A 13,716-nucleotide genomic window follows, 5' to 3' on the forward strand; every position below is an offset into this window, starting at 1 on the left:
CAAAATTTATCTTTCAACTCTGTTTTTATCACCAAAATAATATTCTAATAAAAGCCCCCATTTCAAATTTTGAGACCGCCCTGGGCGCTTATTACGTCGAATACGGTACTCACTGACTGATTGGAACTAAAATGTTTTCAGGAACAAGTAAGAAGATGGAAAGAAAAAGTAAAAGAGTTTGAGGAAAGAGAAAACAATCAGCCTACAAAGCCACCAAAGCCAGGTATGCTCCTTGTCTTTACCATGTCCACAATGGAAGTTTTCCTTTCATGAATATTACTCATATACTGTTCCATATTTCTTTGAGAAAATTTGTATGCACTTTGGGCAAAGGTGGACCAAGTGCCCTTTTCAGTGTAGGAATTGTCGAAATTTTTATTATCCCCCACCCAAACAGAATTTTGCAGGGGATTTAGAAATGAGCCATGTCAATTATTCTGTCCATCACAGGTTTTTCTGGAGCATAACTTATAAACCAGTCGATACACATCAAGTGCTGAACTGGCGTGCCTTTTCCTATTCAGGAGTTTGTGAAATATATATTTTTGGCATATCCAAGGCAAAAGGTTCCAATGAGGCAGGGTTCAGAGCATAAACAGATCAATCATTAACTGGGAAACATTGTATACACATTGTACAGGTTCTGCCATTTGCTTTTCAGGGGTTTGTGAATGTTTCATTTTTATTCCACAGTTTGCTATTCCATTGCATGAGAGAATCAGCATGGACGTCCATCCGTTTTCCATTTCCACAGCAGAACTCCTAAACCAATTAATATATCTTGCTATACAGATCAGTCTAACCCTGTATTGCCAAAACTGGTCAAGCAAAGATATGATACAGAACTATGCTCACGGACTTAAAGTGGCTTCCATTAAACCAGAAGTTTTGCAGGCTCTAGACGGCATGAACACTTTTGTCAAGTCAGTTGCTATCCAATGCGACAACCCATGACCCTACAACTTTGTCTTCCAACCTCAACTGTTCGTCATCAGGGTGCAAACTACTCTAGTGATGTCAAGTTAGACTCTGATTCTACAATTCCCCCATTTGTAGTGGCTAGTTTCAAGTCTGTTTTTGACCCTCGGTTCGAGGGTTATAACGGGAAGTCGGGTCCATTCCAAGCAGTTGTGAACATGGGACCTGTACTACCGCCGCAGCACACAGGACGTGTTCCCAAATATTCCAGAGACAGACTTGTAAAACTACAGACAAAGTTCAACAAATTCGAAGATCTGGGTGTCTTTGTCAGACCTGAGGGTGCCAATATCTGCGTAGAGTACCTAAACCCATCCGTCCTAGTCAAGAAGTCAAGCGGAGGTTTCCGTTTGGTCACTACCTTTGCAGATGTCGGATGTTACAAGAAGCCACAACATTCCCTAATGCCTGGTGTTGACTCAACTTTATGCCAAATCGCCCAATGGAGACACATTATAAGCACAGACATCACAAATGCCTTTTACCAGATTCCTCTCTAGCCCGTTTCATCCATTGATGTGCCACCCTCCTTTCGCCATTGTATGAAGCCTTAGCAGGTTCACAAAGCAAGGACAAAATCATATGGTCAGATGACTTGTTAACAGCCTTTGCCAAAGCCCAGACTGCCTTGAGTTCTAACTGTACTATTGTGCTTCCACGTGCTGAGGATCAATTATGATTTGTGACCGATAGTGCTGTCAAGTATCATGGTGTCGGAGCAACACTTTATGTCACACATCACAGTAGGCAGCTACTTGCAGGTTTCTTTAGTGCCAAACTTCGTGGATTCCAGGTCTCATGGCTTCCCTGTGAAATCGAAACTCTTTCTATTGCTGCGGCAACAAAACACTTCAGCCCCTTCATCATCCAATCTCACCACAACACATGCATTCTTACTGACAACAAGCCTTGTATTCAGGCATTTGAGAAATTGTGCAGGGGTGAATTCTCAGCGAGCCCTCGCGCATCAACTTTCCTTTCCACAGTCAGTCGATATCGGGCTAATATTTGACACCTGGCTTTATCAGCAAATGTACCCTTAGACTTCGCAAGTCGAAACACCCTTGATTGTACTGAGCCAACTTGTCAAATTGGCTCCTTTGTGCGGAAAGACTTGGTCATTCGTACGATGTCTGTTCAAGAAATCATTGCTGGAGATGCTAAGTTGCCCTTCACCAGCAGAGCTGCATGGCACGACATACAATCTGACTGTCAAGAAATGAGAATGGCCCATGCTCACCTGCTTCAGGGTACCCGGCCATCTAAGAAGCTCACCAACATCAAGGATGTCAAGAGGTATCTCCATTCAGTCACCATAGCTAAGGATGGACTGTTGGTTGTACCAAGAATGAACCACAAGCCCCAACACGTGAACTCATAGAGGTATCCCGCTAAGTCCTAGACGGTTTACTCACATCTATACATATCGAGTTAGACCATCCCTCCTCCCACCAACTTCAGACAACAAAGAGTTGCCATCAATGCTCATCGTTACAGAAGATGACCCATACCATTACAGAACAATAGACCTCTGACCACCCAGAATCCATAGGTATGTCATTTGCCGCAGATGTCTTGAAGTGATCACAACAACTCATTCTCCTCTTGTGAGAGACAGTAACCTCTTACACCAATGTATGTCTCATTGAAAATGAGAGGGGAGATACACTACGCGATGGTCTCATCAGCCTTTGTGTTGAACTCTGACCATTAGACGGTCCTGTGGCTGTGATCTGTACAGACCGTGCTACAGGATTTGCCTCCATCTTCAATGACAAGCTCCTTCACAAGCATAGAATACATCTTCAGGTTGGGAGAGTCAAGAATGTCAATAAAAACACAGTTGCTGAAAGAGCTGTTCAAGAGCTAGAAGAAGAACTTCTACGCCAAGATCCCCTGGTGCCTCTGTCACCCTTCTGACGCTTTGTGTGCCCGGTTGAACGCTTGCATACGAGAAAGGGGGCTATCAGTCAGAGAAATTTGGACACAATGGGATCAGTTTCCAAACAGCCAGTTACCTATCAGCGACAGGCAGTTGATAACTGACCAGCATTCCAAGCGTTCCAGTTATCACCACCACAGCGAGAAGTCAAAAGCCCCGAAGGTACTGGTTGGTGATCTGGCTTATCTCCATATAGACCGTAACAAGACTCGAGCTAGAGACTGCTACCTCGTGGTCCACTCAGATGGTTTTTAGTACAACATTCAAAAGTTTGTCAGGACTTAGTTGAGGAGTGCTTCATACAGAGTGAAACAGTCAGGGTGCAATTTTTGTTTTAGTTTCGTTAAAACGAGCAGAACTCCAAAACGGTTGAATATTTCTAGATGAAACCTGCTCTAGTGATTAGTCTAGTGGTGAACTGTGTGAACATATACCATGGGTAACCATTTCATGATACACTACCGTAATCAGGAGCTGTCTAGTGATACACCATCGACCATGCGCTTTTTTGGGCTTGTCATAAGACTAGCATACAACCTCGTCACAACAGAAAAGTATTATCTATTATTTTAAACATAGGTAGAAATCATTGTTACCAACTTGTGCCTTTTGATGATTTGGGATATTGAAAAATCCTGAACAGCATTATTTTTTGTTTTCATTGATCTGAAGGTATCCAATGGTAATGAATCAAACTCCATTTCCGAATTGCACCAGACCGGGGGGATGTGTCATCTTCTCATGACTCTTGTTGTAAGAGGCAACTAAATGGTTTGGGTGGTCATGCTTAGTGACTGGGTTGAATGTGTGACATTGTGTACCCTAAAGGCATTGGACGTTGCTCATAATGTCAATCACTGGTTTGTGTGGGCAAGAATATTTACGGTCCTCAGTAATATTGCTGGATTATTGCTAAACATCATCATTTATTGTCCAAAATATCATACTATGTAACATAACCATAATAAAAAATTGGGTCTATTGAAAAGCAATATTACAAGTTGACTTGATTGGAAGGTATACAAAGCATTTAAAGAACAAATGTATAGTAGAACACGGATATAGCAAACTAATGAATAAAACATCTATTGAACAAGTACACACTGCAGCTCTCTATATTATTATTTAAAAATGATGTGTATAACAAACTTAGTATAGCAAACTGTTGTTTGTTGTTTACTGCTGCACTCTGCAATACTCCAACTATATGATGGCAGTCTGTAAATCATCAAGCCTGGACCAGAAAACCCAGTGATTGACATCATGAGCATTGGTCTACATAATCGGGATATGATGACATGCATCAAACAAGTCAGTGAGTCTGATCACCCGATCCCATTTATCACCTTTTATGGCAAGCATGGGTTGATGAAGACCTATTGTAACCAGGATCAGTATAGATAACTAACAGATATGGATAACTAATTTTTGTTTTGCTAAGTAGTCACCTGTTACCTACGTGTTCTGGTCCAACACATTCCCAGAACGTTCTGGCAGACAATCCAGGCCAGACAAGGTAGCTCCCTCAGGATGAAAGCTTCCTCACGTGGTTTTTCATTTTGTGTTTCATCCCTTGGTCATCCAGTCTTCCCAACTAGACAATCAACTGGAGCTCCTGTTCCGATTCCAACACATTCTAGGTTGCCGCAACATCCTTGCCGACGCCCTCTCCAGACCATACAAGGTAGCTTCCACAGAATGGAAACCCCATCCGGACACCTTTGATCTTGTCTGTCGACACCTCGGCTACCCCAACATCGACCTGTTTGCCACCAGTTAGGTTTGGACATCCCTATCTCCGGTGCTGGATCCTCAAGCCTGGGCATACGCTATACCGTCCCCTGGGAGGGACTTAAATCGTACGCTTTTCCACTGCCAGTACTCTTACCAGGGTCCTTCAAAATATCAGGTTGACCAAGACCCTCCCTCTGACTTTAATAGCGCCTTGATGGCTGGCGAGTTTCCAAGTAGGTCACCGCCCCAAGACGCCATTGACACTTCCACATGTCAGGAGGCGACCTTTCGACCTCTCTGGTTATCCCAGACAAGAAGGTTACATGCTGCACACATTGGCTCAGTACATTAGTTTTAGTCTTTAAGTAATTTAATTTCTATTTCTGCAATGATACCTGGACATTACACATACTTCACTATCTCCTTCACGCTGACAGGAATGGTCCCTCGATGCCAAACAAAGCTGTTGCGGCTTGGTTGGAGACTATAGAGTTTATTGAAGATCTCATCTGAAGGTATGCCTTCCTCCTCTGATGCAGATGCAGATGCATGAAGAAGGAATGCAGGATAAGTTAAACAATCTAGTAAATCATGGATATTATTTATGTTTGTATACTTATCCTGCATTACTTTGTCTAACGTATCTAACCCGTTGCAGAGCTGCTTCCCCGCATTAAGGATTAATGCAGGATAAGTATACAAACTTTTGTTAATCAAACTACTTAGGTCCACATCAATTTCGGGCAAGCTCTTCTCTCACTAGAGCAGCCCAAATAGGACCATCCCACTATAGCTGTGGGTGTCTAATCTATCCCTTTTCTCCACTAACAACTGACTGACTAACCCACAGTCCAAAATCTCACTAATTAATGCAGTGAATAATGTGATGTGAGCTTAAAAAACTCAATCACTGTCACTGGCAATTAAAAGTACTCGCCTCAACTAGCTGAGATTCATCATTATAAGCATTATCAGCCACATCAAGATAATAAACAGTATCACCAGTGACCGGCTCATCAACAATATAGGTTTATCCCAGTTTTTCTTTATTACAAAGGCTTTTTATTCAACAATCAGCTTAAACTGGTAACACATTATTCAACCTCATATTATGCTCAAATACATTGCCTTCATTTATTTCCTTATCTATTTTTTCGTTCGTTTTGTTTTTGTTTGTCACCCCATTATAAGCATTATCAGCGGCAATTCAACATTAAGAACATTATTAGGGGTGATTCAACTTTATAAGCTTTATCAGGGATGATTCAATATAGACATTGCAAAACACTGTCAATGTAATGCTTGAGATCCATCCTCCTTTACTAATGTTTCATTTAATAAATACCAAGCATGATAACACAAAAGACTAATTCAAATGCAATGATTGGAAGCAATTAAATCCAAACCTATGCTTGTACTAGGAATAATGTATTTATTACTTTTTATTTTAATTGTTGCTTTTGCTAAGTATATTTAAGATAAAAAAACCTCATGAGCATGATGGATGAAGCTGGTATATTAGTGGTTACTTAACATGATGATTTTGTTTGATGAGTCCATGTTTTAGATTATCCTATTAGGATATGTTGTTGTCATATAATTGACAAATAACAACATCTAAGACTACTTTGAGTGAATTTAAAAGTTGGCATGATGAACAAGGACAAGCTTAAGGGCTTATGTACAAACAACTCCTGTATTACAATGGCCCTCCTGACATCAACCCCACTTTGCTGCTTCAGATAAATCAATGATACCATTGTCATTCTCAAAACTCATCAAAACACAACCATCCTCCTCAACCACCTAAATATCCAACATCCAAATATCCACCATGTAAAGAGAATCTGACAAGCAACCCCCTTCCCTTGATGTCTAGAAAGATCAAAACAGCAAGCTCAGCGTCTATCCAAGCCAACCCACACCAATCAGTATCTTCACCATTTATCAACCATCCGCAAGTCAAGAGAGAAATCATTGCTAACTCAGCACAAGGCAAGGACATCTGTTCCATCTGTTCCCAACACCTATAAGTTGATCTTGACTTCTTTTGGCATATATTTATAAAGTACACCAATTATCCTGCCAAACCATCAACAGCACCTCAACCAGAGACAGAAACTCCTACGTCAAATAACAGCCTCTACATCAGATACAGCCATTCAGACTAGAAGACCCCTTCACCTTCACCATCACCTTCCCCTTCCCCTTCATAGGCGCAGCCAGTCATCAGATAAGCAGACCCCTTCACCATTGGCCTCCCCTACATAGGCACAGCCAGTCATCAGATAAGCAGACCCCTTCACCATCGGCCTCCCCTACATAGGCACAGCCAGTCATCAGATAAGCAGACCCCTTCACCATTGGCCTCCCCTACATAGGCGCAGCCAGTCAACAGATAAGCAGACCCCTTCACCATCAGCCTCCCCTACATAGGCACAGCCAGTCAACAGATAAGCAGACTCCTTCACCATCGGCAACCCCTACATAGGCACAGCCAGTCATCAGATAAGCTTAAGCAGACCCCTTCACCATCGGCCTCCCCTACATAGGCACAGCCAGTCAACAGATAAGCTTAAGCAGACCCCTTCACCATCGGCCTCCCCTACACAGGCACAGCCAGTCAACAGATAAGCTTAAGCAGACCCCTTCACCATCGGCCTCCCCTACACAGGCACAGCCAGTCATCAGATAAGCTTAAGCAGACCCCTTCACCATCGGCCTCCCCTACATAGGTACAGCCAGTCATCAGATAAGCAGACCCCTTCACCATCGGCCTCCCCTAGATAGGCACAGCCAGTCATCAGATAAGCAGACCCCTTCACCATCGGCCTCCCCTACATAGGCACAGGCAATCATCAGATAAGCAGACTCCTTCACCATCGGCCTCCCCTACATAGGCACAGCCAGTCATCAGATAAGCAGACTCCTTCACCATTGGCCTCCCCTACATAGGCACAGCCTGTCATCAGATAAGCAGGCCCCTTCACCATCGGCCTCCCCTACATAGGCACAGCCAGTCATCAGATAAGCAGACTCCTTCACCATCGGCAACCCCTACATAGGCACAGCCAGTCATCAGATAAGCAGACCCCTTCACCATCGGCCTCCCCTACATAGGCACAGCCAGTCATCAGATAAGCAAACTCCTTCACCATCGGCCATCCCTACATAGGCACAGCCAGTCATCAGATAAGCAGACTCCTTCACCATCAGCCTCCTACCAGGCAAATCACCACATTTAATAATTAGCCTTACCATTTTTTATCAGTTTTTGGAGTAAATCTTGATTGATCTTCGATATTTCATGTTTGAAAATCTGTCAAATGAACAACAGGCAATATTCATATATCATTACAAGCTTCGATTTGTGGACCTTGTAAAAAATGTAATCTACTTATCTCTATCAAGCAAAAACAATTTTTAGGAAAGATGAACTTCTATATAAACTCAAAACTAACAAAGGGAAAACACCAACAGTAACAGATTATGCTTTATTCACAATTTTGAAACAATGACTAATCAATAGAACTTTGATTTTTTACAAAGTGAACAGAATCAAAGCAACACTATCACTGAGTCCAACTTTGTTGATGGCAATACAACGTTACGATGCTTTTCTTTGCAATGTGAATACACCCTATAGTGCAATGTTCTTGGCTGTTTCAATAGTGTTAACTTAACACAGAGCAGGTTGAGAATTTTCACGATATTAACATCAAGTTGAAGGAATCTCCTTGCATCTCAAGACATAAACCACAATCAAAAATGTACATCATACGGTGCACGGTGAAGAGACATTCTCCTACATAACACGTAATAGTAAATATTATAAAATGGTAAACTGTTATAAAATACAAGAATTGCTTCTCAGGCAATGGCTTTTGAAAATATAGTGTATAACCAAATAAACAGTTGTGTACAATCAGCCAGGTAAAGGGCCTCCCTACATAAATGTATTCCTTGATGAGTAAAATGCTGGAATACAATATTTGACTATTGTTGGAGTACCAGTGTGTGCATTATACATGCAGAATATTTTAGGATTTTTGTGTTGTGGAAAATGGAAATAAAGACAAAACGTGAGGCAGACTTCATGATTAGGGCGGTGCCTGAGAACGAATACTTTTATTTTAGCCTTACTGAAAAAAGGTTCATGATGCCATTACTGTCATGACCAGAGTGCTAATAAAACTGCAACAATTTGTGTTACAACAAATACTAGTATTATATGTAATGATATAGGGAAAAGAAGAAAATTTATCTTCATAATTTATTTGATATTTTGAAATTGAAGTAGTCTAGATTACAGGACCAGAAAATCAAAGCAGTGAAGTTTGGCAGATTGTTCTCAAAATGGTCATATTTGCACTTTTTGCTAATGATTTACAACTTAAAACTGCAGTAGTGCAATTGTTACACATGAAAATATTAAGTCTGTGATAGGCATTTAGGCAAGTTGGAAGAACATGAATGCATGACACTTTTTGTGCATAGCCACTTCTTTATTCTTGTCACGACATTTCAGAGCTACTTCATGCTCCTTCATCAGGTGAATGCAAAATATTAAGTTTTAATGTAAAGAAACCATATATTTTTTATCTTCAACTATTACAAAATCTGCCATGATGAAAGGATTACCATAGATGTAAGGAACTTGTTGGAGCTGGAGACAGCACATTTACACATGTTGTGCCTGTAGAGACCTGACTAACGTAGCTTACATTGAGTATAGAATACTCTGTTACAATAAGAGGCCTTGAAATTAAGTGACTTGCTTCACATTTATTCATTAGTCTTCCAGTCCAGAAAGGATCAGTCTTTGTTGACATTTAAAATATATATCTTTATATATCTGAGTGAGCTACAATGCTATAACACTATTTCTTATCCCTGTTACAATATACAAGGAAGGTAAGTACCAACTTTCTTTACATTACAACTATACCGTATTTACTTGAGTATAGTGCGCACCCATGTATTATGCACACCCCCCTCTAGCGGATTCAATATTTTGGAGAAGAAAAAATTTGAATACCAAGCGCAGAAAAAATATTATATCGTACCCCTTTAGCAAAGTCTGGCAAACGAACGGGTGATGAGAAACTTGGTCTGTACAAATTCGAAATTTGAGATAAAAAATCACCAGACATGTTAATTTACTGTTTAAATTGTATTTTTTGTTCTGCTAGGCACTGTTTTATATCCAGGGATTAAGATTACCTTGTGTATTTTCTCGTAAACTAAGCCGGACACAGCAATCAGCTTTACACATGTTTTCTTGGAATCTACCGGTGATTCGGTCAAGACACACCCAATGAAATAACTTTACAGGATTTTAATTTAAGGATCAGCAAAAAATGTATCTGAAACTATTTTTTTATCAGGAATAATATATTCCAATATCTTGCTAATTTAGATGCAGCTTTTACTAAACATATTTAAAATAATAATAACCCTAAGCGAAGCAGCTGATCGCTATTGCCGGGTATAATTTTTTACATGGAACCAGTCTGACCAGTCACCAAGGCTCCCATGCACGTGATCGCGCAATCACGAGAATTACGTGTTGACATAGAATCGTCCAACAAAAACACATATACCTTTTAACGAGTCATGGTATGGCATTTATGATATATGTATCCATTCTCTGTCAACTAAAATCCATTTCAAGGTGTCAGTAGCGGTAATCTGACCGTAGTTGATGTTAATAACGGTGAGTTGTGCGATCTTCTGATCGCTTCATTCACGATTTTGCCGAAATTAATTATAACAATATTAAAAGGATTTTTGAATAAAATTGATAAAATAAGTTACATCAAGATATACAAAGAACACTTTTTATAGCCAGACAGTGTAATTACTTTAGTATGGATTTGTTGACATGGTATTTCCAGTGTCACGTGCTTGCGGTAATTACTTTCCATGGGGGAAAAAACATCAAAACTCATTAATTTTGTGTATAATGCGCACCCCCCTCTACACAGCGTTTTTTTTTTTAAAAAAAAGTGTGCACTATACTCAAGAAATTAAGGTATATTTTAAGCTGTGCACCAGCTTTCTTCCTGAACTCAACCAGTATGGGTAATTTGCTATGGAAGAAGCTTGTAAACTGATTTCTCCATGAAACATGTATACTTTTTGTCCCCCCCCGCGCGATAGCGCGAAGCGGGGGATATAGTATTCACGACCGTACGTACGTCCCACATGTTTGTTGCCGCGATATCTCAAGAGCTAAACACTGGATTGTCTTCATATTTGGAACTATGAGGTATATACAGACTCCGCTGACACCAGCCGGTTTTGGTGACCTTGACCCCATTTTCAAGGTCACAGCAGGCAAATCTGTTTTTGGAGTTGGAAAACGGTGTTGCCGCGATATCTCAAGAACTAAACACTGGATTGTCTTCATATTTGGAACTATGGTGTATATACAGACTCCGCAGACACCAGTCGGTTTTGGTGACCTTGACCCCATTTTCAAGGTCACAGCAGGCAAATCTGCTTTTGGAGTTGGAAAACAGTGTTGCCGCGATATCTCAAGAACTAAACACTGGATTGTTTTCATATTTAGAACTATGGTGTATATACAGACTCCATAGACACCAGTCGGTTTTGGTGACCTTGACCTCATTTTCAAGGTCACAGCAGCCAAATCTGCTTTTGGAGTTAGAAAACGTTGTTGCTGCGATATCTCAAGAACTAATTGCTGGATTGTCTTCATATTTGGAACTAATGTGTATATACAGACACTGCATACACCAGTCAGTTTTGGTGACCTTGACCCCATTTTCAAGGTCACAGCAGGCAAATCTGCTTTTGGAGTTGGAAAACGGTGTTGCCGCAATATCTCAAGAACTAATCGCTGGATTGTCTTCATATTTGGTACTATGGTGTATATACAGGCGGGGGACATTTCGTCACTTTGTGACAAATACTTGTTTAAATCAACATTGAAATGAGTGGACTAGCTGCTGGTGTGGGCACTTGGATAAAGTCACATCTGATGTGTGTCAGCCTGCACCCATACAGTGTTGACAAATATATACTCACATTTGACACTACACTTCTGACATTTCCAACTAAAATAATGTGCCAATTGGAAACGTTATCCTTCGCTTTAGTTCCTCTGTTTAAATGTCAACAAATATGCTGATGAGTTCAAGTACTTCAGTAATACTATGTGGGAGAAATATGCGAACATATGTGTTCTAAATGTCCTGACATTGTGATTGTTGTGAGTCAGCCCCAGCTGAGTGGAAGGAGGCACATCATGGACTGGGGTAAGGGTAAGCAGCAATGGCTTCTAGTTCTAGTACTTAGTAACGTACTGGAAGTATTACAATAATAGTTCTGTCATTCATGGTACTGAGGATTATGAGGACTATAAGTGATTGTTGTATGCTATATGTTATGATGCCAAATATCACACATCAGTGCCAGGAAATAACCTTGATTTTCCACTGAAACAGTTTCCATTGTGTATAAAAGGCAAAATCGCAGTGAATTAAATGCTTAACATAGTGTGATGTTATATGAAATCTAAATAAGTGTATCATTTATAAAGGAGTGAAGGTACTTACAACTTAACTAACTACTGAGGAACATGCTTCAGAACATTTGGGGTGGTAGGCTAGGCTATCAGTTGATGCATTATCTTGTTGACATGTACAATGTGAATCTGTATCTGGTGCATGTGTATGTACACCTGTCAATATATTGCTGGAATATATCATTATGCAGCATATATATCAATATCCACTTCCTGAATGAAACCCAACTCTGCATGACAAACAGTAATGCCTACAAATACAATTTTCTGATGTACAAAACCTTCTAAATGGTGTGCTGGTTTTCTTAGGGGAATTAGTCAGCAAAGAACCGGAGTCACAAGAGACTAATAACAATTTTATTTACATGAACAATTAACAATATCTTAAATATAGCCGAGGGTACTACAGAGTCGTACAACCCTGTGGGCCATGGGAGAGAGATTTGCTTGGCTAACATCTTACTTCTCTCTGTATTTAACAAAGATTAGAACAATAAAAACTTTAAAGGAATATGATTGGTTGTTGATATATACACAATGGGGTGTGCCCTACAGTTAATGAATGGGTAGACATAGGGAATATTTGATCCTGTTGGACTGGCACTAATAACAACGCGTGTCGGTCTGACGTTGATTAATGAACAATTTGCATACTCGTATATGCAAGGGGCCGACGTATGGTTCTCCGTAGGAAGTGACAACTTGGAGACGATGGCTTGCGGTATATACAGTTTTACTTTATACATGTAGATGTATATACTAGCCACATAAAGAAACTGTGCACGGAGAAAATATATTCTGGATTGAAATACAACACAGCAAGAACAAAATGATGAAGACGCTGTAGCAGCTGAATGATCGGACCATAAGAAAATGTCAACAGGACCTGAACAACATCTGTTACGATGACATCAGAAGATAAAAATGGAGTAGGGGGTCAAACGACAAAGTCACAAAGTCAATAACGGTAATGACCACCCTGTGCGTGAATCGCAGCAGTGCATCGGCGACGCATGGAGTCCACCAAATGGGCATGGAAGGCCTGGGGAATGGCCTGCCATATCCTCCTCAAATCCTGTGCCAAGTCACGGACGTTATCTGGAGGATGTGGAGGACGATGCAGACGGGGCTCCATTTCATCCCACATATGCTCTATTGGGGAGAGATCTGGAGAAATTGCAGGCCATGGCAGTAACATGACATTGTTATGGTGAAGGAAATCCATTGCGACCCTAGCCGTGTGAGGACGAGCGTTGTCCTGTTGAAATGTCAATCCCGGGCCATGACGTTGCAGGAAAGGAATGACCACTGGCCTCAGAATCTGATCTCTGTAGCCAACACCGGTGAGATTGCCCTGAACAACCACCAAAGGGGTTCGGTGCCGTGCTATTATCCCACCCAAAATCATCACAGAGCCACCTCCAAAACGATTCCTCTCGACAATACAGTTGCGTGCATAACGTTCTCCCAAACGCCGGTAGACACATTGGCGCCCGTCACTGTGGGAAAT

The 13,716-nt window shown here is 40.9% G+C and overlaps 1 protein-coding gene across 4 annotated transcripts in view; it reads left to right on the forward strand.

Moving 5' to 3' along the window:
- Positions 1 to 13,716, forward strand: part of LOC139468158 (SH2 domain-containing protein 4B-like) — a 229,191-nt gene that overhangs the window by 131,930 nt on the left and 83,545 nt on the right. For 2 of the 4 annotated variants that reach the window (XM_071249939.1, XM_071249940.1), the window contains exon 3: positions 142 to 223. In XM_071249939.1, the coding sequence (XP_071106040.1) occupies positions 142 to 223 (82 nt within the window). Of the gene's footprint in view, positions 1 to 141; positions 224 to 5,107; positions 5,170 to 11,901; positions 11,944 to 13,716 lie in introns of those variants that run through there. The other 2 variants (XM_071249942.1, XM_071249941.1) reach the window with 2 other exon arrangements.

This window comes from Haliotis cracherodii, unplaced genomic scaffold (assembly GCF_022045235.1).
Source record: "Haliotis cracherodii isolate W230 unplaced genomic scaffold, xgHalCrac1.p SCAF_2, whole genome shotgun sequence".
Lineage (NCBI taxonomy): Eukaryota > Metazoa > Mollusca > Gastropoda > Lepetellida > Haliotidae > Haliotis > Haliotis cracherodii.